Below are 27,102 nucleotides of genomic sequence, written 5' to 3' on the forward strand. Positions count from 1 at the left end.
CTAAATAAACATTTCATGCATGGTAAGTGTGCAGGTGGGTCTGCGATTAAAGAAGTGTAGTAATTTCAAAGATTGAGGATATCTACATAGCCTGCACAAAACAATTATTTCTGGAGATTTTCAAAATATAGCTCTTTATGCTATCAAACATTTATTGGATCAGAATATGGAGGTGCCAGGCTCAGTCAGAACTCTCGGAGTGAGGCTCAGTGAGGTATATGTGTACACAGTTCTTTATGTGATTTAATTTACAGCCTTGGTTCAGTAGCAGCTCCTTGTATATTAACTCAGACATTTCAATTCATCGAGATGCAGTATCTCATGGTAACAAAGATTATTCAACATCCTCTAATAGCAACATCACATCAAATGAAAGGATTTTCCTAAACACTGAAGATCTGCAAATTATGCTAGAGAAATTCAAGGGACTCAAAATGCTCTCATTTGCAATGTAATACTTACCATTATCTGTAACCCTTGATTTTTGGAAAGTGTATACATTTTTGTAACTTCCACTCTTTTGTCATTCTGTCATCCATAGTTAGCAATATGTCTAGTTCAACTATACACATGACTATCTTTAAAATATTTGAACATAGCATTAAATTATTTACTAAAATATTTTACAGATTTTATTTGTTTTTTACATTATAGTTCTCACCTGGACCTCTGTTCCTTTTGTGTGTGTGTGAGAGTGTGTGTGTGTGTCTGTGTGTGTCTGTGTGTCTGTGTGTATCAGTCTTAGAATAATGCACTAAGGATTTCCCATAATTGAATCCCAGAATGCACCTTCAAGGTTTGGTAAAGAGGTACAAATAAAATTCCTCATAAAAATAATAAAAATGCAGCTGTAAAAAGTTTGCCCAGAAGTATAAATACATATAAAGATATATAAAAATACTTATATACTGTCCTTCATTCTTAAAAACAATGCTGTAAATATGCCATCGTATTTCACTTTTCATTTCACTGGAGCTTTTATAATAAAGTGCAAATAGCTGAAACTCTATAGTCTCTCTTTTTAAAATCAATAATTGTAGATTTATTGATCTCATTTTAGTAATTTCTATTTAAGAAAGAAAAAAAAGTTGAAAATCTTACACTTTCACCTAGAATATAAAGGTGCTGCCAATGATATCATTATGCCTTTTTTTAAGTTTTCTTTTGTTTTTTAATAGGAATCTAAGCAATTTTCATCAGCCTAAGGCAAATTGAAGAAATATTCTGATGAGAGTAGGCATACACCAACACAGAGTTATCTCAGAAGAGCAAGCTGAACTTGGTCTGTGAGTGCAAAAAAATATGCCAAAGTTGTATTTGTAGTCTTGTAAAAGTTCACATACATACTCAAAATTGATATTTTTCAATACGAAAACTGCATATCTCAAAATTTCATCTTCATAAAGAAAAGACTGATGATTTAAAATATGCTTTGATTCCATCTCCCTCCTAAATTGCATGCACCATGAAGCAGGAAACTCATATTACTGCTGCATTCTTTGAGCCTAGAATAGTACACTCAAACGTAACAGTCCTCAATAATGTCTGTTGATATTTGTTAAATTAATTCTGGCAAGTGATAAAAGAAATGTTGGCCACGGAAAATTCTATCACCTTAAAGATTATTTTGCTGATTGCATTTTAATGAAATTTATCTTTCAAGAAGTCATATTTGCTTTAGTATTAAAGATGAGAAAAGTGAAAATAGTTTAATGTAATCTTCACATTATATATATATATATATATATACACACACATATATACTAAAAATTTTCAGTGGACCTTTATTCACTTCATTATCTACTTAATTAACTTCATTAACTATATATGCACAATAAAGAATAATACCTTAGAGCATAAAACAGTAATATAATAATGAATGCAGCAGTGTAATAATAAACATGTATATCCTGATATATTTAAATTGTTATACATATTTTATTCAGGTATTTGTATGAAAGAACTATATTTTAGCTACAGATTACTTTGGAATTAGTTTGGAAGAACATTTTACGCAAATATGATCCAGATCCTAGTACCTACATTTATGGAGAAAAATGCTTACGTTCCTACACAACTACAATAGAAAGGAATATTTTCGTACAATATGATTTCTGTACGAAAGTGAAAAACAAAATGTTAATGTAGAATATCCATGCTTGTGTTAATTTTTCTTAATCTTAAATTTCAATATAAATACATCTATTTATCTGAACAGACAGAAAGGAAAACGGACATGGAGTACTGAAGTTAAATTTGAATCAGTAAGGTTGTTATCTTTGAATCACAAAGACACGTTTTTCAAATGAATGTAAAAGAACACAAAGTCCTATTATTTTTAATTACAAAGTTTTAAATTGATTTAAACTCAAACCAAACTAAAATTTCATATTTTACTTCAGAAAAAAATAGGAAGAAACTTTTTCAAGTTAATCATTCTGCTTTGTTTACTGATTTTATTGGCAGATTGTGAAAGGACCATTTGGTGTTAAGGATTGAAATTAACTCAGCCTTTGTAACTATAATTTATGAAGTCTTTACCCATTAATTAATAATCTAGTATATCTGTGTCCTGGAGAAAACCGGTTGGCCCACAAATAGGAGGATGGAGAATGGGTTTGGTCATAATAGAAATATCTTTAATTGTGTTCCACTCCTCAAATTTTCATATCTAAACTTTGTGTCATATTAATTCAAAGTATGTTTGACACAAAAGAAATATTTATCAGGTATAATCTGTGTACCAGTGAAGTTATACACATTGAATTTAGGTGTTACTTTGAAAAATATTTTTTATTTTATAGTTTTACATTTATTTTCATATATATTTAAAATATTACTAGTGTATAATCATACTTTTGAGATAACTGATATTTTTGGTTCAAATAATGATAAATGAAAAGTTAATTGAAAGAAAAAAAATTAGGTTTATAACAGTTCAGGCAGCACATGAATATAGAAAAGAGAAAGCTGATGGTCAATGACTGAAGTCTGAGGAATTCTGCTTTAAGGTTGTTGCAATTTATTGCTATATATTTCCAATATTTCTTCTTCAATGTAGTATGGGATTAATTTCTAGTGGTGGTAGGCCTATAATTTACTATGTAGGGAAAGTACAACAGGAATAAAATAATTATAGATTCTGTATCTTAAGAGTAGATAAATGACCCACATCAGATGTCATCCACCACACACAATATTATAAGCACTTTATAATTATTATCTAAAGATTCTATTCATGTAGATATTACTTATTGTTATGTGTACCATTCTGAAAGAATTCTAGACATAAAAATCACTCCCTGTAGATTTTTGACTTCCATTTAACCCTAAAATGACAACTAACGATATTTCTAAAAAATATGTTTTTAAGAAACAGTTTTATCATGTGACGATGAAATAACATTTTGAAAATTTATGAAAAGCAACACATTCTTAAGCAAACTTGATGTGTGGAAACTTGAGTCATTTTCTTCCTATCTTAGTGACATGTTTAGTACTTCTTAGAATGCGGAAGAGTCTGTTCCAGAACAGTATTTAATGCTATATAATATGGGAGGTGTAAAAGTGCCCACAAAGAGGCAAAAAACGTCTTATTTTCTGGAGAGGAAAAAAATTCAGGAGTTGGGGAGAAGGCAGACCTGGAGAAAGGGAAGAAGATGATAATGGAAAAAATCTGTTCCTAATTTCTGATCCTAATTTTGCATCCCACAAGAAGAAAGACCATCCTTTACCACTTAAGAGTAAACTCAGAATCTACCTCATCCAGGATAGGAAGTTAGAGCCCTTATCTGTATTTCCCTGCAGGGAAAGAAACGAACACCAAACAGTGAAAAAGGTGAAACTCAAATACAGGTTCTCACTGTGGTCAACTACCAAGAGAAATGCCATATGTAGTAACAAGATCTGGAATTTACTGTGTTAAGAAAAATTCATACCTGAGTCATTAAATTGATATCACTAGAGAACATTTTAGAGTAAATTTCCGTACATAGCTATACGAAGTATGCACAATCTACAAGTAAAACAACACTTTATTGTACTTGTGGATGTATTATTAAGGCATTACATATGACTCATTCAAATTTTTGTCTGGTTTCTTTTTTAAAACAATTTTATTAAGAATATAGCTAGCATACAATATTATATGAGTTTCAGGTACATACCATAGTTATTCAATATTTACATACCTAAAGAAGCGATCACCTTGAGAAGCCCAGCAATCATCTGACACCGTACCATACTATCATGACATTACTGACTATATTCCCTATGCTGTACATTACATCCCCATGACTTAGTTGTTTCATACCTGGAAATTTGGATCTCTTCTTCTGCTTCACCTTTACCCCATTTAAAAATTTTTCAATTACAGTTAACATTAGATATTATTTTATATTAATTTCAGCTGTACAGCATCGTGGTTAGACATTTACATATTTTAAGTGATTCTCCTGACTAGTCTAGCACCCACCTAACATTATACATACCTATTACCATATTATTGACTATATTCCCTATGCTTTACATCCCCACGACTATTTTGTAACTACTAATTTGTACTTAGTCCCTTCACCTTTTCACCATGTCCCCAACCTCCGTCCTATCTATCACCTTGATAAATCAAGTACCCATCTGACAACAGTCATAGTTATTACAATACTACTATGTTCCTTATGCTATAACCTATATCCTCATGACTACTGTGTAACAACCAATTTACACTTCTGAATTCCTTTCTCTTTTTCACACCCCACCCACCCAAAATATCATCTGGCAACCATCAAAATGCTCTCTGTATCTATGAGTTTATTTCTATATTGTTTATTTGTCTATTTTGTTCTTTTGATTCTACATATAAGCAAAAACACATTCATCTGTCTTTTTCTGTCTGCCATACTCCACTCAGCACAATATCCTCCAGGTCCATCCATGTGGCTACAGATAGCAAGAACTCATTCCCTTCCATGGCTGAGAAATATCCCATTGTATATATGCACCACCTCATCTTTATCCATTCATCCATCGAGGGACACCAAGGATGCCTCCACATCCTGGTCACTGCAATGAACATATTGATGCACAGATCCCCTCAAAGCAGCATTTTGCATTTCTTCAGATCAATACCCAGAAGTGGGATTCCTAGGTCCTTCTTCGTCTCTTGTTACAGCCATTGTTTTAAAGTCTGTTTTGTCTGGTATAAGTATTTGTCTGGTGTAAGTATTGCTACTTCAGATTTTCGTTTGTTTCCATTTTCGTGAAATATCTGTTTCCATCCCTTTGCATTCAGTTTTTGTGTATCTTTCAATCTGAGTCTCCTATAGGCAGCAGAGGTAAGAGTTTTATTTTCTTATCCATTCATCCCTCCTATGTCTTTTGATTGGAGCATTCAATCAATTTACATTGAAAGTAATTGTTGGTAGGTATAGGTATTGCCATTTTCTTATTCATATTTTTTATCTTTTTTGTTTGTTCTTCATCTTAATAAAGTCCCTCTAATATTCCTTGTAAGACTGGTTACCTGGTGATGAACTCTGTTAGCTTTTTCGTGTCTGGGAAGCTCTTTATCTGTCCTTCGACTCTAAACGATAGCCTTGCTGGGAAGAGTAATCTTGGTCGTAGGTCCTTGCTTTCCATTACTTGGAATATTTTGTGCCAATCCCTGTGGGCCTGCTAAATTTCTGTTGAGAAATCAACTGACAGTCTTACAGTAGAGATAACTGGTTTTCTCTTGCTGCTTTTAAGATTCTCTCTTTGTCTTTAACTTTTGGCATTTTAATTATGATGTGTCTTGGTGTGGGCCTGTTTGGATTCATCTTGTTTGGGGCTCTCTGTGCTTCCTGGAGGTGTATGTCTATTTCCTTCAGCAGGTTAGGAAAGTTTTCAGTCATTATTTCTTCAAATAGGTTCTTATCCCTTGCTTTCTCGCTTCTCCTCTGGTACTCCTATGATGCGAATGTTGTTATTCTTGATGTTTTCGCAGAAGTAACTTAAACTAGCCTCATTTTTTTTTTCTTTTTTCTTTTTGTTGTTCTGATTAGGTGTTTTCTGTTACATTGTCTTTCAAATTGCTAATTTCATCTTCTACTTCATCTAGTCTGCTGGTGATTCCTTCTACCTCATTCTTCATGTCAGTTATTGTATTCCTCATTTCTGACTGGTTCTTTTTTATGGTTTCTATGTCCTTTTTTTTACTCACTATCTCTCTATTGAACTTCTCATTAAGTTCCTTGAGCATCCTTATAACCATTGTTTTGAACCCTATATCTGGTAGGTCACTTGCCTCTATTTCATTTAGTTCTTTTTCTGAAGTTTTTCTCCTGTTCTTTCATTTGGGATGTATTTCCTTTGTTTCCTCATTTTAGCTGTCTTTCTGTGTTTGTTTCTATGTATTAGGTACATCTGCTACATCTCCCAGTCTTGGTCGGGTGGCTTTATGTAGTAGGTGTCCTGTGGGGCCCAGTGGCACAGTCTCCCTGTTCTCCTGTGCCAGGTGCTCCAGGAGTGTCTCTTGTGGGGGCTGTGTGTGACGTCTTATTGTAGTAGAGTCTTGATTGCTCTTGTAACATCAGTGGGTGGGATTCGCCCTCAGGCTGACTGGCTGTGGGGTTTGGCCACGTGCACAGCTTACAGGCCGCTGTGCAAGGAGCTCACCCTATGAGAAGAATTCACCCCAGTGGGCTCTGGTACCTGCTGAGACCTCCCTTTGTGTTTGCCACTTGTGGGGCTAATTTTTGGTGCTCTGCTGTGGTCCGAAGCGAACCTCCAAGTATGTTGGTTCTGGGGCTCTTGGGAGGGGATCCAGTGCAGGCCTAGGTCACCCACTGCCTGTTTGAACTTTTCTGAAGTTTTAAAAATCAAATATATTATTTTAAATATAGTTAGGATACCTGTAAGTAGATTATAGATGAAAGTAATCATGAGTTTAAAAGAGCTCTATGTTTAAGTACCGTTACTCTCTGTTGTTTCTAATGACATACGATGCAAGGATATTTTACGGCACATTAATATGCACAGTTCAATAGTCCTATAGAACTACAGCTACAGAAAACAAGTACATGAGCACACACAGACTCCTGGTGATAGCCACTCAGCTGAGCCTTTCCAATTCCTGATCTACAAAATCAGAAACAAAATAAAATGGTTGTTTTATGCCACTAGGCTTCGGGGTCATTTTCTATGCAGTAACAGAAAATGGAGCAGATAAATGGAGACAATACACATACAGTGATTACTAAATTGTTATTAACATAGTATTTGTTGGGCAGTGAACATTTTTCATGGGCTCCTAAGATTTATTTTATGGGAAGAGAGCTCTGCTTACAAACTACTCTTGGGTTTTCCAACTCCCTTGTTTGCTCCTCCTACCAGAACATGGGAGATGTCTGACTGGTAACTATGGACACTGTATTAGATATGCTTTTCTGAACCATTCCCCCGCCCCCTCTTTTTTTTTTTTTTTTCAGAAAGGACTTTCCTGTAGAGACCACAGGTTCTCCATTGAGCTTAGTCATTCTTTGACTTAGTAATGATCACAGGAGTGAGCTTACAAGATCCAATGCTACTCAGGACTGTGTTGGGTAAGTCTATCTAATTTTATAGTTCAGTATAAGGACATGGACTTTCCTGCAGAGTTATGCCTCATATATTTTCTCCCCATTTATTTCTTTTGTGTTACCTGGTGACTGGGAATTTTAGCAAGAAAAAGGGATACTATTAATTGAGATCCTTTTCTTCAAAAATATACAATGATGACCATATTTTCTAAATTCATTGTTTATTGTTGTTGTTCTTTTTCTTTACCTTTGCATAACTTTATGGAGTTATTAGTTTGAACCATATTATGTTGATGATATTTCACTGTCTATGACCTAAAAATTAGCAATTTCATCAAAAATTTGACAATGTATGTATGATGGAAAGTTTTGTTTTGTTTTATTCTGTATTTCTTAAGCCCCTATCAGGTGCCCAGTAATCTGGTAAAACCATTTTTCTGTTGAAAGGATCAGTTGTTAAATTTCATTTAAATTAGAATTAGAGAATTGTTTTCCAAAGTATGGCCTGAAGACCATCCATATAATGCCAACTGATGAGTTTAAAGACGCAACCCTAGGTCCTTTGCTAGACATACTAAATCAACCTCCAGAAGTGGGATTCTAGAATTTGCATTCTAATAGGACTCCAGTGATTCTTATGGCAAATATAATCTCAAGTTATTTTCCATAACAGTGATATGATCTCAGTATACTCTGTGATAGTTAATGGTCAATCAAACCTTAGATATCAGACTTTATGGAGTCTATTAACAACCAGAATAAAAGAAACAAGATAAATTCTGCCTCAAAAATTATGAAATATAATAAAGTAAAAAAAAAAGTTTATTGAATATTTTGAATATGCTAATGATGTTGAACTGCATTTTACAATGCACCTATCAGCTTTTAATCCACATTTTAAAGATGAAGAACTCATGCTTAAAAAATAGTTCAAAAAATATTGCCAAAGCTAAAGTATCATAATTGGCAGAGTTGAGATTCAAAATTAGGTCTGTCTCCCTTTAAAGCTCACCTCAACCATTCAAGTCCTGAATTTTGGTTGTTGAAGAAATAAGGAATGCTGTTAAGAGAAAAGAAGCCTAACATCCAGAAAATAAAGTGGGGACCTTAAAATAATTTTGGAGAAATATCATGATAGAAAGTAGATACAGTAGTCTTAATTTTTTTGTCCACTGGATAAAAGTTGTATTTGGAACAAGAAACGCATATTTGGGTTTCTATAACTGTTTTGTAACAAATAAACCAAATTAAAAAAAAAAAAAAAAAAGAAAGAAAAATGTCTACTTTAAGAGATATAGTTCTTAGCAAACAAAAACTAATTGATTATTTCTCACAACTACTAAAGAAGTAATTGTTGTTTGTAGTTTTGGGTGGCCTGGGGCTTAGAGTGTAGAAGAATATATCACACTCTCAATTACTTGATAGTTTGCATAGACAAAATAACTAAATAAAATATATTTATGTCGTACTCTTAGTATATATATATATAAAGAGAATCTATTAAATAAAGAGCAAAGGCTACCATTGAGAGGAGAACTTTTAGGAATTTTACAGTAGTCAGGAAAATAACGAAAGAATAAATTAGAAATATGATGGCACAATTAATAAGGGTATGAAAATTATTACTCAAGTAACGCATCTAAAGAAACGTACTCATTTGACATGAAAGCAATTACCTACAGTTTTATATATCCAATTGCTTTTTGACAATTTTAAACATTTTTATGGAACTACAACTCCTTTCAGATTTGCCATCTGCACCATAATAATATCTATGATTTTCTGTTAAGAAAATATTAAAAGAAACTTCATTGTCTCTGGCTAGTCAGAAAACTGTAAATACCATTCATATTTTATAAATTTGATTTTCAACTTGTACATACAGAGCGTGCCAAAAATTGTATACAGATTTTAATAAAGGAAAAAAACTGTATTAAAATTGTAACACTTAATATATACCAGTAACAAAAGATGAATGTAAGTCATGTGTATACATTTTTTTGGAACCCCCATATAAGTATATAAGAATAGTTTATTACCAAAAGAGAGATATTCTCTTAAAAATGCCATCATGAGGAGGAAATGAGTCACACAATGGTGATGCATATGCAAATATATTCTTTCAGGAGAGAAATAGTAAATGGACAGGGAGTAGCCTCTGTTGAAAATCTGTGAAGTTAAGATGTTTAAAATGACATGATGAGCTGATAGGACAGAAAGTGTATTGTGGATGAACTGATTTCAATCTTTTGTACTATCAATGTTGTTAAGTAAAGTTACTTATATTTTAGAAATTGAAGTTACTTATATTGCAGAAATCAATTTAAATTAATGAAAGAGGTTGAAAGGAAGTTTGTCGTTAACAATGAGAAAAGAAAAGTGATCTATAAGTGGAATCTTATAATCTTTACATGTGTGAAAATGCCAGCCTATCATATCATTAATTCATTACCTTTAGTTTGTTTCACTTTTGTCTATACTTGGACTTTTACATGAATAGTTATGAAAAATAACAATTATGAAAATCCATAGAGCGTAGTGAAACATACGATGATGTTTAATTGATTTCTAAGTAACTTGCATGAATTCTGGTGAAAGTTCATCACCAACTTACATGGCAGTGACATCTCCAAGTGTTGTATTTTGTTGTATTTGTACTTTTTATCTTATACGATTCTAAATTGTTTAAAATTGGATACCTAACTGTTCTACAGCACAAAAACAATTCTAAAGAGTAGAGTTAAATGACAGAGCCAGACTTTTGTGAGTCTAAATAACTTCCATTTTCACAGCACAAGTGGGGGGTTTAAAATTGCAATAAGATATTTTATAGATTCAATGTATATCAGAAGTCAACATACACAAACTTAAAGATACCAACAACCTAAGACCAACAACATATCTTTAAATGTTACACTTTGAGGTTTTTTTTCCCTCTCAAATTATTTTTAGGCTGACTGTGGTAGCTACCTTTTCTTAAAAAAAAAAAAAAAAAAAAATACATTGTTAATTTCATTCCTAAAAACACTTGGTTAATTGGAATCCAATGTGAGATACAATAATATTCAAAACACCAAAAATACAATAATATTGAAAACCACTATATATTAAGTTGTTGTTACCTTATCGCCTTCAGAAAATGTGATGCCATCCACGGCTCTTTTCCAAGTGATTTCTGGAACAGGCTCCCCTTCTGCTTCACAGATGAGTGTGACTTGACCATTCTCATACGTAGTCTCATTTTTAAGCTGTATTATGTGAGGCTGTACTGTAAAGAATATATACATTATTCAATCTGCATTGGAGGAAAATATTAGCTTTAGACTTAAAATTCATTGTGGACATTTAAGTTCACATTAGTATCGTATGGAATTGCTAACTTTGTACCAGTTACAGCAATATGCTTTGTTTAACACTGTGCCAAGAGACCAAAGTACAGGAGAAAAAGTTAGAAAATAATTCTCACCATTTATCATTATAAAAATATTTTGAAGTTCTTGTATAAATAAACATCAAATTACAATTCCTTCCAAAATTTTGCCAGTTTAAGAGCCACTTTATTACTTTTTTATTCTCTTAAACTACAAATTAAAAGTTCCTCTTTTAAAGTCACAGGTGTATGTAAATGAGCGTGTGTGTGCATGTGTGTGTATGTGTATATGACATCCACTTATTGAGTGATTATCTCTTAAGCTTTTAAAACAATTTCACCAAAGAGGGGAAATGATGATTGTACCCTGAATATGTAGTGATTATAATTAAGTACCATATTAAAAATATTTATGAAGTAAATATATATGTGTGTAATTTTAAAGCTTTTAAAACAGTTTCACCAAGAGTGAAAATGATTATTGTACCTAAATATGTAGTGATTATAATTAAGTACCATACTAAACATACTTGTGAAGTAAATATATATGTGTTATTTATTTATATTACTCTAATTTATTTATTTTGATCTCAGTTTATCTTAAAATATTATTGGAATTGTAGCTAAGTATTTCTTTAAAATTATTATTTCTTTAAAATGGAGAACATTATGTGTACACATTTAAATTATCTTGATTATTAAATATTATGTCCATCCACAAATTTACGTAATACCACAGGGTATAATGTTTGTAAACTCTATTATCTGCATTTCTTAATTTTTCACTTGTTGTAACATAACAAGTTCACTTGTTAGAACAAAAGGGATAAAAACCAGCACCTGTTACTTCGGGACAAATAAAAGGTTTTGTTTTGTTTTGTTTAATCTTTAGGTATAATTAATCATGAAATATAAATAAGTTGTTCTTAATCTTAAAATAATAGATTCCTGATATCAGAAATATAGAATATACAATTACTAAAAATGCAGGGTTTATTCCATTGACTTAATGAACTTAGTAATATTTATACTATATATACAAGATCTTTATCTTTTTTTGAAAGCTGTTAGAACTCTGGGTTTTTTCTTCATTTTTATTAAAATTTATTGGGGTGACAATGGTTAGTAAAGTTACATAGGTTTCAGGTGTACAATTCTGCAATACATCATCTGTATATCACATTGTGTGTTCAACACCCAGAGTCAGTTTTCCTTCCAACACTATATATTTGGCCCCCTTCACCCTCATCTACCACTCCCCCTCCCCCCTTTCCCTCTGGTAACCACTAAACTATTGTCAGTGTTTATGAGTTTTTGTTTTTTATTTGTTGGTCTTGTTCCTTTGTTGCTTTCAATTTTATATCCCATATATCAGTGAAGTCATATGATTTTGGGTCAAACCCAATACAAATTTGTTCAATGTTACTTTACAAAAGTGATGCAGCATATAATATTGCATGCATTATTTTCTATTTTTTATTAGTTTCAAATGTAAAAAAAAATAAAAAATAAAAACAATTCATGCATTATTTTCTATTTGAAAAGATGAAAATGTTAGAAACTTTATTTATGTTGTCACTCAGTGCCACCCCGAAAAGTAACAAATAAATAAATGGTATTTCATATGAGCTCATTGAAGTAGATTGAGAACATTACTCTTGGGAATTATCTCAGGGACTATCATTTCTTTTTTTTTTTTATACAGAGTCACATTTATTTAATGTTTTACATTTGAAAGTATACCATTTTTTTTTAAGTGGGGAATACGGCTGAAACAAGTTAGGGGCTTTCTATAGTTTGTAATAATTTTAAGTTTGTTTATTCTTTTCTCTATGTGAACAATTTTCTCCTGGCCATTAGCTTTCTTGACTTCTCATTGTTAAAGATTTTTGCTTAGACACATTTATCTAATCATTACCCTTCTCAGTAACTTTCCAACACCAGGCTGTCCAAAATAATAGCCCGCTTTATCCAACACTACCTGCTTAATCCACTTTCCTTTCTTAGAACATCTTATTATTCCCGCTTTATTTAATTATTTTAATCTATTTCGGTATATTTATTATTGTCTGTCTCATTCAGCTAGAATATAAGCTTTATAAAAATCCCTCTGGTTCAGAAAAATATTTCTATTAAATGACCATAGGACCAGCTGGCAGAGGACTTGTTCACACGTGTATTACCACTCAAACACTGGTCCTTCTTACTCCTACAGAGTTCTCCCTTCTTCCTGCCTCCTCTCTTCATTGTAAAAGCATTTTGATTACCATGTTTTTAAAAACGAAGAAAATATACTAAATGTTAGTAGTACATGTAAGTTTTAGTGTTATGCTTTTTAGAGAATACTCATATTCCAAATAATCACCAGCAACATTTTTTATAATCTTGAAAACATAATGGAAGCTTAATCAATAATTTTTTAAAAATCCCCAAAAAACAAACAAAAAATCTTATTAGTCCACTACTCTTTCTAAGATTCCCAAAGAAGGTAATATGGCTTTTTGTAAGTATGAAAGATATTTAAAGTATATGTCCTTTTAACAAAATGAAGTGAGGATATTTAATTATAGTTATAGGTGAATGCTTCTTAAGTATGGCATTATAGGTGTGCTCTTTTGAAATATATTGAAAGTAAAACTGATCCCAACTTGTGTCATTTAAAGATTTATAAAGATCAACATATGTATGTGTGTGTGTATATATATACATGTATGTGTGTATACACACACACACACACAGAGGGTCCCAAAAAATGTATACACATTTTAAGAAAGGAAAAAAACTGTATTAAAATTGTAATACTCAAATATATACTGATAACAAAAGATGAATACAAGTCACATCTGACTTCTGCAATTACAACAGGTGCTCAAAAGTACCATCAGCGCAATTTTAATAGTTTTTCCTTTCTTAAAATGTGTATACCTTTTTTGAAACCCTCTGTGTACGTAGATATAGATACAGATATAGGTATAGATATCTATCTATCTATATCTATATCTATCTATATATGTAATAAGAAATCCTAGTATATATAATTTCAATGAACTCTCCTCCAGTCTCTGTTATGAGTCAGCCAATACTTTATGAAAATGTACATGAGGAATTTAATGTAATTCTTAAAATAATTCTATCTGGTAGCAGCAATTTTAAAATCTATTTTAGAGATGAGAAACCTGAGATTTAATTTTGGAAAGTCAAATAGTTCTCGTAAGTGACAAAGTAGAATTTGACATGACCTCCCTTGAGACAGCAGTTGTAGCCATGATGATGTAATACTTACCGAAGACTTGGAGGAAAGCCTGCTTTTCATCTTCTCCTGCCTTATTTGTGGCCTTGCAGACATAAGGACCCCCATCACTATTGATAATGTTCCTCACGGTGAGTTCTGTATTGCTTCCTTTCAATATGTACTTTTCATTTTCTTCGATGAACTTACCATTCCTAAAGAAGAAATGAGAGGTTGATATTCATAAATCTGACTTCATTACTCAGGAAACAACTCATACTCAACTTTTTGATCTGTAGTTGTCAATCATTTCATGGCTACTGTGATTGACAGAAAAGCCTATATACTAATCAAAAGCATAGTTTTAGTAGCCCAGTAAAACGTAATGCATAAATATTAAAATTGTACTTGAAAATTGTTGTGACGTTAGAGACAAGAATAATATTTGAGTTGTGCTGCAATCATGATACTAATCTTTGGCAAAAAAAAGATACAAAAAAACAAAACAAAACAAAACAAAAAACACTGGGTCAATCTGTACTTTGATTACTACCCAAAAAATTAAGTTTCTTTGCTGATTTTAATTCCACAGACAGTTTTTTATGTTGGTGAGTCACTGTGTAATCATCAAACATATTTACTTACTAGGTTCCTGAGATAAGTTTCTTAGAATATCTATGGAAACATCCTTTAAAGAAGTTTCAAGGTAAATGCAATTTAAATACATAACCAATATAACTTGTAAATAACTACTGACAATAAAAGGGTGAGAGGAAAGAATTATTAGAAAATGTTGTTAGAGAAATTGTGCTGAATAGCATAATTTAATTCATTAATAAGGAGAAGCAATCACTTTGTTTAAGTTCCCTCATAGATATAAATATGTTTTAATACTTGCCATGTTCTTTCTGAATTTAAGCCATATTCATTCTGCCTTAATTTGACTCATTGTTATCCACTAAGACACTTTTTTTAACAATAATTCAAAGAAATATTTTAAATATTGTTAAATCTGAAACAATTTCTACAATTACCTTTAATATGTGTTCAGGCTTCTTATGTTGCATATACGCTTTCATTTTATTTTATTTTCATCTCCTCTTCCTCTTTCTCCTTTTCTTTCTTCTCTTTATCTCTCCTTCTATATTTTTCTTATAATGGTGTTTGGGATGGTTGAATTGATTTTAAAGTACACTAACATAAAAAGTTTGGGTTCTGTCCTCAGGGGTTGGGAGATGTACTTGGGCATACAAGTTTAAATTTAAAAAGAAAAATCTCTAAAAGGATACAAAAAAATTTTTTTCCTATATTGAAACAGAACATTTCACTGATACAATAAAAGATCTTTCCAGTGAATTTAGTTTTGCTTTCCACAAATCACTGGTACATATCTTAACATAAACCTTATGTCCTTCTATGACTCAATAACATCTGTTTTTTTCAGCTTCTAGTGAAATATCTAAATATATCATAAAATGGACAAAAAATACAAAAAACAGGTAGAGTTCAAAATTAGGGTTTATAAACTACCATTAGCAAATATATAGAGCTCTGTATGTTTATATGTTTTCGTATGTTTACTAATCCAATATTTATAACTATATAACATTTTAGCATTTGTGTCTAGAATTTAATATATAGAGTTTTCACTGCAGTTGGTGATAACAATATTTCTCAATCTATTCAATAAAAAGTACTCATCTGTTTAATAGTCTACTACTACTACTACTACTACTACTCCAGAAGTTTCAGTAACTTGTGATTTACACAACACTTTGCCTATATTATTTATCTTGCTGAATACTCACAATTAGCCCACAGATGTGTATTTTCCCTCCCTACCCTCATTCACAGATCATAGCTAAAATTTTATGTATGGTTTCCCCGTCCCTCAACTCAAAAATGAGACTTAGTTTCACACAGTAATGTAAGCTGCAGGTTAACTAAGTTACAGTGCTCTCTCTAATAAAGGAGGTTATTTCCCTACCTCATGTGACATATGTAATAAATGTAGGAAGTGTAGCAAATGAGTGAGACACGGCCACTTATCACGCACAGTTCATAATATGATTGGTAATAACAGAGGGTAATATACATCCCATTAGTGAGTTAATCACTTTTGGGGATTTGCGGGGGCAGAGTGTGAGAGAACTACTGTAGTAAGAGAGAAGCAAAATGGCATAATCTAGGAATTTTCATGGGAAAAAAAAAAATCATGATCTGAGCTTTAAAATGGATGGGTGGGTCTTGACTAATTTAGAGGAAATCAGTTTGTAAAGATTATATTCCCTTCAAGAGCTCAATTTAAAATATCATTAAAGGATAACAAACAGGGTAATGGCTCTTAATGTCTTTTCCCCAACAAACCTGTTAGATACAATATACATTGTTATCCACCATCCATTTCTGTGGGATGCTAATGTATGAAAAGAACCCCCAAAGGATTAAGATGGCATTCCATGAGCCCATCCTTTGAAAATCAAACCATTTCTCACAGTGCTCCTTGGCCAGGCACAGGAAAATAGAGGTCAGGATTAGAGAATCCGTAGAAATGATAAAGAAGGGAGAACGATTCCATTTTTGATCATAATGGAGTAAGGAGGATATATGTATCCAGCCATTTCAAACAATAAAATCGCTGGACACACAGATTAAGTAACAGTTCACAATCATTGGTCAACAAGTAGTACATGACAGTGACTTCTGAGGACCGTCCTAGCTTCTACCTGAGGACAGTCTCCAGGCTACAGCTCAGAGATGGAGAACCCAAACAGAGCCAGGCAGTATATTCGAGTTGGAAGACAGAGTTCTCAGTTGGGTGAGGTCCAGTGACTAGAATTTGTGGGTCAGAAACATGCCTTGTAGATAGAATGACCAGGGCTATGGGTGCAGCCTGTGGCTTGGGTTAAGTCACCCTGTTGATCTCTTTAACTATGTAATCTAACCAATGAATCAGAAAACAAATGCGTAATAACTTCTTAAATAAAATTCAAAACCAGTGTTTTTCTTTCCTGACAAAATGATGAGATCACGTGTCGTTTTCCATGAGCTTGGTTACAGATGCAGGACAGAGGGATGAGGTGCGTGACCTACCTGTACCAGGAGATGGTGGGCTCAGGAGAGCCAGAGGCCCTGCAGAACAGGGTCATCTCTTCTCCTCTCTCAGCAGTGGCATTAAAGGATTTCTGCGGCATTGTGATGGCTGGCGGCACTGAAAATTAGATGTATGCAGATTAAATAGAGATGATAAACATTTCCCCAACACCACTGGGACTTTTTTACCATTACTTTTTGTTGTTGTTCATGCTAAGCTTTAAATTTTGATCATTAACACCTATACTTACATCACTAGGACTGACTTGGCTGCACAGTCAAATGACTTTAAGATCACTGAGCTGCTTTCTCCCGTCCAGTAATTAGAGAATTCTCTCTGTGCTACTTTACTACTTTTAATCTATCAAGCTTGAGTAAACAATAGACATTTTAGCCAAAAAAATATATATATATGTAGACACTTTTATAAAATACTGCTCACAAAAAGACAATAACACCCTGACTTACAGCAATAACTGGGATCTACTTGGAGCATAAATGGATTTCCTATTTGTGTTCTCATTGGTATATGTGATTCTATAAGCAATCATTCACCGCTTTAAGACAAGGCTTTCAAATTAGGTGTCAAACCCTAATGTTCTTTCTGATTAACTGCATTTAATTTCTTTAAACAACCATAGAACATTTTATGAAGAGAAACTGCTAAAGCTATAGAGAGTATGCAATAGATTTTCATGAACAATTCAATTTTAAAATTAAGCTTCCCCAATTTCTAACTAATTACATTGCAAAAACTGTATACGCTGCACATTTTGGACATGTTGAAACTGTTACTAAAATGCACTGTTTGCAATAAACAAATCAATAACATCCATAATAGAAGCTGAATTTCAAAGTACAGCATAAATTTTGATTTAATGTATACTATGATTTTCAATTGAATATGACAAAATGATATTCCCCAGATTAATTATTCTAATAGACTTATTTTTTACATATACTAAACGACATTACCAGACAGGCATTTACAAGTGTGATTATAATTAAATATATTCAGGTCAGCTTTGATGTTGCATTATTGCCATTGATAGTGGAGAGATCAACTGATATGTATCTTAGTAATTAAGCACAATAAATCAAGTTTCTGCCCTTTTGAATTTAGATCCAAGGGGCACGAACTGACCTGCTGTCTCTAAAGTAACATGATAATTACTAATATTATAATAGGATGGACTTCTTTACAGATATTAACTCTGCATTTTAAGTACATTGAAATTTGACTTTGTGTCCTTTTTTTTCCTCTCCCTTGTAATTATGATAAAGAACATTTTAATCAAAATGCATTGCTTTTCACTTGGTTATTATGAATGGAGTTGCAAGAATACTATGACTATTTTTATTACAAAAATAAAGATTTTAACCCATTAGATAATTATAACAAAAATAAACTCTTTAATAGAAATTCTGAAGTATTCATGCACATTGAAACACTTCCCAATGGAGAATCACATGCTCCAGTACTTATCCTGTTACTGTTACTAACCCAAACAAGTTGTTTGTTCTTTATTATAATTTTCTTTTCTATAAAGTGAACTGCACATGCTGGACGAATATTTGTAGGAACTGACGAATCTCAGCGTTTATGTTTTAGGATACACTGATTCTGCTAATGATATATGTGTTCTTACAGCATACATTAGCAGAACAAATATTGCATATTTACATATCATTTTGAAGAGTAATTCTAGAACTATTCTGAATAACAGCATCAAAATATCTACTAGTTCAGACACCAGGACACTCAGGGAGTGAATTTTAAAAGGGAGTGTAATTATATTCAGCCAAATTTATTTTTTCTCATAAGACCCACATCTACTCTATTTTAACATTCTAAAAATACTTTTTTTCATATTTGTCTATATCTGAAACATCCAGTTTTAATATAACTTTACAAAGATTTATATTCTGTATATGTTAAGTACTCAATACTTTATGGTAAATTTGTTTTCAATGTTTAGTTTCAAGAAACATAAGGATGTGTAGGGAAGTCGCCCCATATGTTCACTTATATGGAGGCTTTGGTCCACCTTCACGTTATAATTTGTGTCACTGGCTGCTTAAGCATCAAAGATACCACTAATTTGACAGCTTAATTCCCCTTCATCATCAATGCCATCCAACAATTCCGTATGTCTTCTGTGTTTTGCCATCTTCTCCACCCACTTCCCTTTAAATATTTCTCAAAAGATGAAGCACAGGGTACTGATCATGGATTATTCAGGTTACTCAGATTAAGGAGCACAAATAATTCCTCCAAATTTATTCAGGATAAGGATAACAAGCTCCTCTCTACCACTGTCAGGACAGATACTCTTTTGTAACTCACTGATTATTCAGATTATATATATATAATCTGACATGAAAGACAGTCTTTCATGTCTTTAGTTATGCTTTCATGTCTGCCTTGATGTCCTGAATCATTTTGCCAGATCCGTTGAATGAGGTGGATGAGGACACACTGCAATGTTTTTATTTAACAGAAATTGCCATATACCAGAAGCGATGTGTGACATGGAGCGTTGTCATGATGGCAGATGAAATAAGGACATTCACGAAAGAGGACTTCCAGAACTGCTTCAGAAAGTGGCAAGAACGATGAGATACGTGTGTTTGAAGCGAGGGGGAGTATTTTGAGGGGAATTAATGGCCATGTGTCTATTACTGTAATAAATATGTTTTATTTAAACATTCACCATATTTTTTTATCACACCTTGTACTACACCTCTGATGGACCTTGAAGACACTCTAAGTGAAATAAAGGAATCACAGAAAGACAAACACTCTATGATTCCACTTATTATGTACTTAGGGTAGTCAAAACTATAGAGACAGAAAGTGAAATGGTGTTTGCTATGGACCAGTGGTGAGTGATGGGGGTGGGTGAGATAGGGAATTGTTGTTAAAAGGGTATAGAAGTTTAGTTTTGTAAGAAGAAAAGAGTTATGAAGCTACGCGCAGTGTTGCACCACATTATAAATATATTTAATGCCACTCAATGTACACTCATATTGGTTAGGATGGTAAATTTTATGTAATGTGTATTTTATCACACACACAAAAAAGGGAAAGTCACATACACCACCTCAGTCCCTGACCAAGAGAATAGATGGACCAGGTTAACACCAACGTGCTTTGTATTTTTAACATTCTATATTGCAGTTCTCAGTATATATAGAAAGTAATTTAGTTTCTTAACTCAGATGTTTCCATGGCTTCATTTTGATCTTTTAATCATTTGATTATTACTTTCCAGTGATCATGACCAATGTTGATGATGTTGCGGGTGCACTGTTTTTACTTTTTAATTTTTTATGTGTTTGTTTTGCCCTTCATTACTACCTTGTCTGCTATTAAATCATCTAATACCTCTCAATTTTCATTGATATTGGTTCTGGATACTTTCAATAATTCTGCATTTCATATTTATGACGATGGTTATTTTAAAGTGTTATTTAATAGGAGTAGCAGGTTTTTTTTGGAACTCAAAACACATACAGAATTTAACAAACACAAAATATCAAATGATTGACATAAGCAAAAGTGAAGTAACTATAATTTCATTTTGAAAGAAAATCTAGCTTCTTGGTTATTGTAAAATAAATGCAGTGTTTTTTTTTAATAGTTAGTAGTTTCCAATCTCGAGTATCAGCATACGTAGTATGACTGCCTTGACAGAGAACCTAATCAACGTGTTTTTATGTACTTGAAAAAGAATCGGTAACTAATTGGCAGGCATTTTCCACCAGTTTATTCCTAATTTGTGAATACAGTGGAGATGTAACATAATTACAGTTATCTGTTGCGCACTGAGTTTTAAAATCAAACCTATTTGAGGAAAACAGTAAGAGTCTTACTTGATACCATCAGATTAAAAGATAATGTGGATCAAATTGGCCTATTATGTTGCTTTAAAATAACATTCATGGGAAAAAGTTTCAATAGGCATCTTAAATTCCATTGTAATAGCAAAGATGTCAGATATTGAGTCAAATACACATCGCTTTCAGTGGGCAAGTACAAAAGCAATGAGGAAATATTACCTGAAGCTTTGCTTTATCATCACTATGCTTTTCTGTATTTTCCAAGTTTTAACAAATAAATCTGATTTTTATGTTCTTTTAATTTGACTTTTAAAATAGATCATATTCACATGTTGAAAATAAAATGATATAAAAGATAGACACAGAATTCTTGACCTTGTCCGTTTTCTTGTTAATCACTTTGATAATTATTTATACTTATTTAAGCAAAAATTAACGCATTTTTTTGTTTCCTTCTTCATTTTACAAACTATACTCTTTTCTGTACCATGCATATTTTCCAAAATTAATAATACGTGTAAGGAATACATCCATGTTATATATAGAGAACTTCCTCCCTCTTATTCAAGTCACACTGTCTTCTACCCTGCTGGTAAACAGTGGGCATGTTTAAGTCATCTGTAGATGGACAAATATGTATCTATTACAATCCTGATTTACTGCACTCAATGCTGCAGGTAATTATCCTGAAGTGAGTCTGACATGTCAAACAGTAAATTAATACCATACATAATTTTGACTGAAGAGGACTAAATCCCGTATTTCAAACTGCTCATTGTGGTTATTATGTTTTACTGCAGCTATGTATTAGTTTTATAACTAGAAAAAATGTAAAAGAAAAAAATAAGACAATAAAACAAAAATTGAAATACATAGTTTTCATATACTTTCCTAAAGTAAATTCATAACTGAATGTCTAAAAGCATTATAACCAAAAAATAAATCCTTATTAAAGAAAAGCCAAGAGAAAAACTATTGTTGGAGGCATGGGAAAAACTACTGTTACTTTATTTTTGTTTCCACAAGAAGATGTAATGATTAAATAAAAGGCCAAACTTAATATGGAAGATCCCTCAGATCAAAAACAAACAAAAAGCTCTGAAGGTTTTGAATTTCTTGAAGGATAATTTCACCATTAAGCTTGATAATTTTTATGCCTTTCAGGGTATATTCACTGATTAACAATATTCTACAGCGGAGGTCCTCAAAGTGTGCTTCAAGGACCCCAGAGGTCCCAAACATCTATTCAAGTGGTCTATGGAAGCACCCCTTTTCCAACTATATATCTCTGTGAGAATGAATATTTCTCCTGCAAAAGTTAAGTTATTGGATTGTGCTCATGGAGGAAAAGTTCAATAATCTCCTTATCTGAAAGAATCCTTTTCTCAGGTTCAAAATTACATCACAAAAGTTTGAATGTCAAAGCAAGTATGAGACTCTGCCTGTCTTCTGTTAAGGCACTTGTTAGAGAAACATACAAATGTAAACGAAGCAACTCTTTCACAATTGTTCTTTTCAAAATGTAATTATTTTTTCATAAATTGTTATTTAGGTTAGCATAGTTATTATTTTTGACAAACTAATAAATTAACATTTAAAAATTTAAATGAATTAACTAAATATTTAAATATTTAAAAACTACTCAAGTTTCAATGTCTAATATTATATATATATATATATATATACACACACACACACACATATATTAATAAAGGGGTATGCCCCACATAAACAAAATGTTTGGAGATTCTCAATAATGTTATAAGTGTAAATAGTTCCTAAGGCACAAAGTTTTGATGTCAACTGGGGTACAGAATGAGGTAGAATATAATTTGGTAATTCAAACTAGCATTTAAACAATCATATAAAACTGCCAAGAAAAACAATTTAAAATAGAAGTCGTAGTGTATGTTTAAAATAAATCAAAATGTAAGAGGTTTCAGAAAATAATCCTAGAGAGACAATAATGATCACTTTTGAGAAGTTCTAGAGAAATTATCTGTTGAGAAGTGTGGTGAGTTGGAGGATTTTAGTACCGATATAGGAAAAAGACATGGCAACAAGTGGCAGGAGTATACAATGAGCTTTATCTGGATTGTATAAGAAAATGAACTCCTCATAGAGAGAGACCTTCCAGAGACAAGGTGTGAGTGTGTGTGGGGTGGGAGATCACCCAGAAGGGAGGAGTGCAACGGAACCCCTGGGAGAGAAGGAAGTTTGAGAGGGGTGGAAGGCTTGTGTGTCGAGGTGTGTCACTCAGCAGCAGAGCATGGGGTCTCTCAGTTGGAGAACCCCAAAAGACAGCTCTGGCTTGGGGTCTTACATAGGAGAGTTGTCTTATCTATGACTAGTAAAATGTGGGTGCAGTTATGCAGGGTGGACAAAGAAGGATGATTCCAAATGATTAAAAATATGATTATTTTGACTATATTTATAATAATCATATGTGCAAATTTTCGAATTTGGAGATACTGAGATTTTGAGATAATATCTCCAGTTTGCTGTGAAGAAGAAAAAAACATAAGGCCCAATATATGGAGGCACCCTTTGGCTCATGTATATAACATGAATGAAGGCAATATTGGAAGATATTGAACATATTGGAGAGAAAGGGTTATCTTGATATTAATTGTAAGTGGGCATTTTCCCACCAAATCGCGTCGTAACGCGGGGCTTTTTTGACATTTTCTCGCCAAAATTAGACTTTCCGTAAAATATTCATATCTTTCGATCTATTTGATATTTTTCTATGAAACTTTCAGTGTTTTAGTTTAAAAAGAGGTCTCTATTTACTTACTTTGCAAAATTTTTGCCGGTTCCAACTAGAGGCCATATGACGAGTTTACTCGTTTCCCGCAAATAATGTGTTAAAACTAGTTAGTTTACGATAACATGTAAATAGATAACAGATCGTTAAAAGGTCATGTAATTTATAATTTTGGGAAATTACTATTACATGGTTTTTGAAAGCACACATTTTATAACATCAACATAATTTTTATATGTGATAGACTGCCAGAAGCAAAGAAGGGTTGGAGCCTCTTTTATGTTTCCCCCTGTAAGTTAATGTAATTTTGTCTCATTAACTTAGACATGCATGATTTTAGAAACACTACTGACAAAAGTCAGTAAGCAGCCTGAGATTACCCCAAAGTGTGAGCTAAATGTTCAGAGTGACATTGGAGTGATAAATTGGACCTTAATGAAAAGTGAACTGCTGTAAATCATTTCAGGTAGTGTCTTTAGTAATTCTTTTAAGTTAAAAACAAAATGAAACAAAAATACTGATCATATACATGTCACCAGGTTAAACAACAGTATTACAGAGTTTCCATTCTGGGTATATTGAAGTAATCCTACTACCACCTGCCTGTTTTACTTAATTCATCTATGAGACTTGGACAGAACACACAAATAAGCTGTTTGAGAACTCTGAAATGTAAATAGTAGCACGCTTATTGCTACTAGAAAAAAATCAGAGTTTGAAATGATCTGAGAAAAGCCATTCTATTTTTCCTTCGGAATCCTTGTCGTGAACAGCCCAAGAGCCAAAAGTGAGAATTAACATGGCCTGAGTGAGGTCTAGAGAAGCCTCTGGTTCAGGCTCCAGGATCCGGAAAGACTTCTCCTGGCAATGGCAATGGCAGCAGGGGGGGAGCCTGCAAGTACTTCATTCTGAGAGAGGGAATTCTTCCTAGTCAATCAGAAGAGTTGTGGTCCCAAGAGGGCAAAGCAGACTCCCACTGCTTTTATCCTTCTCTTTCCTCCAGCCAGTTGACCCTGAAGGAGGGCATATTTGTAATAGCGAATGGGTAAAGAAAATCTGTTTATGGGCGAGCGCACTGAAAACTGGTCACTCAAGAAATAGGAAAGCATGGGAGAGATCACAGAATAAGAAAAGCTTAGAAATGCAACAGCATCGAGATATTTATCAAATCTGGAGCTCAGCCATGAGACGTGCGTGTGTGACTCTGATCTTAAACAGTATGAAGACTATGAATTGAACTAAGATATAGACCACCAACCACACTGGACCTGGAATGGCCATTGGTACACATAAAAGATCTGAACACTGCAAAGGATTTGAAAATGAAAGTGATTTTTGAATCTACAAACCAAAGAAAAATAATTGCAATATGTGGCCTGAATTTAAACAGATTTATTGTCTGTGAAAATCAAAATATTAGTATTCTCTAAAGGACCGAAATAAAACCCAGGGTCCTATAATTTGATATTCAAAATCCGGGATATAATCTAAAATTTGTGTAAGCAACTCTCAAACAGGGGAAAAAATCCAATTAGAATATGGGCAAAGATATGAAGCGACATTTCACTGAATACGATGCACAAATGAAAAATAAGCACATTAAAAGATGTTCACCCCCCTTTAGCCATTGCATAGTGACTTTGAGAAGAAATGCAAATGAAAACCACAAAGGTTCCACTTACACACTTACCATGTATAAAATTAAAAACAAAACAAAAATCAATAACTTACATCAAATGCTGGTGACAATGAGGAAAAGCTGAACTCATACATTATAGGTGAAAATTCACGATTTTATAGCCATTGTGGGAGAAGGTTCAGCAGTTTCTTATAAACTTAAACATGCATTTACTTTATGTCTCTGCAATCCTAGTCCTACGTATTTACCCTAAATCAATGAATTTAAGCTCACACAAGAAATAGCATACATACTAGTTTACAGCAGCTCAATTTCTAACTGCAAAAAGTAGATACATATAACAAGTGGGATGATTCTCAGGGCTTATGCTGAATGATTAAAACATTCTTAAGAGGTTGCATGATAGAGGATTCCATTTATATGACATTCTTAAAGAGAGAATGTTTACTATGACAGGTAAAGCAGTGGTGGTTGTTTGGGGCTTTGAGGATGTATGAAGGTGTAACTACAAAAGGGAAAACAAAATAGTGTTTGGTGTTGATGGAACAATTTTGTGTACTGATTGTGGTAGTGGTTACAGGTACCTATACATATATCAAAATCCACAGAACTGTACAATAAAAATAAAAGTGATTTTTCCCATACGTTAATTTAAAAACAAACTTATACATACTTAAAAAAAATTACATCCTGTGAGGTTTTTGTTTTTAATTATAATTGTCTTATAACTATTATCCACCAGATTCAATAAGCTGATGCACTAAAACAGTCCACAACTCTTGGAGAAGTTAGTCCCTGATTGTTCTAAAGCAGGAGAATCTCTAAAACTGTCTCTATCTGAGGGAGGCTCAACTCATGATCATGAAGTGTTTGTACTTCAGTTCATAGAAGTCTTTCCCTGTTTTTAACTCATTGCTCTGATCTGCCCACTGTATTCTGAAAAAAAAACACACAAAAAAAAAAACAACTTACTTTTTGCTGCTTGTTTTTTATCTATCATGAACTATAGATTACACTGCTTCTATAGTCTTCGTGTTTTGAGGCACCTAAACTATTCCCTGTTTTTTAGTGCATTGCTTTAGTTCTTGCAAAGTGGCTTTGCAATGCCCTGCCGTCAATAATCCAGTGTCGAAACTGAAGTACAATTAAGTTCATTAATTAATAAAAATAAATTAATTTAATTGTGAAACAAAATGTGTGGATAAAATAAGCAGACAGTAAAACTTAGACACAGACATATATATATGTATATCCAAAGTTATTTTGAATTCAGTATAGACTGGAAGGCTGAAATATTTTGAGGTCAGAATTTAGGTATAAGTAAACAACATCACATTAAATAAAACATATTGCTATATTACTCAAACCCTTAGAATAATGGTTATGATTTTGTTCAATATACTGATATAGATATGCAAAAATGTCAGCTTCCAGCCAAGAGGCAGAAACAGATAACCAATTTATCCTACCACTTAGAACAGCTAAGACATCAGACATGTGTTATAAAATAACAGTTTTCAAGATGCTGTCAACCAGTCAACAAAATGAGTCAACAGTGCTCTCTGAGATACGAGAGGAAATGAGACGAGCCCTATGACTGCCCCA

At 32.8% G+C, this 27,102-nt stretch overlaps 1 protein-coding gene across 1 annotated transcript in view; it reads right to left on the reverse strand.

Annotated features, from left to right (window-relative positions):
- Positions 1-27,102, reverse strand: part of LOC141566969 (neural cell adhesion molecule 2) — a 395,623-nt gene that overhangs the window by 84,967 nt on the left and 283,554 nt on the right. Inside the window, exons 6-8 of the mRNA XM_074326523.1 lie at positions 17,249-17,366; positions 14,210-14,370; positions 10,679-10,824 (exon numbers count right to left, since the gene is read on the reverse strand). Coding sequence (XP_074182624.1) covers positions 10,679-10,824; positions 14,210-14,370; positions 17,249-17,366 — 425 coding nt within the window. The remainder of the gene's footprint in view (positions 1-10,678; positions 10,825-14,209; positions 14,371-17,248; positions 17,367-27,102) is intronic.

Source organism: Rhinolophus sinicus, linkage group LG01 (assembly GCF_036562045.2).
Source record: "Rhinolophus sinicus isolate RSC01 linkage group LG01, ASM3656204v1, whole genome shotgun sequence".
Lineage (NCBI taxonomy): Eukaryota > Metazoa > Chordata > Mammalia > Chiroptera > Rhinolophidae > Rhinolophus > Rhinolophus sinicus.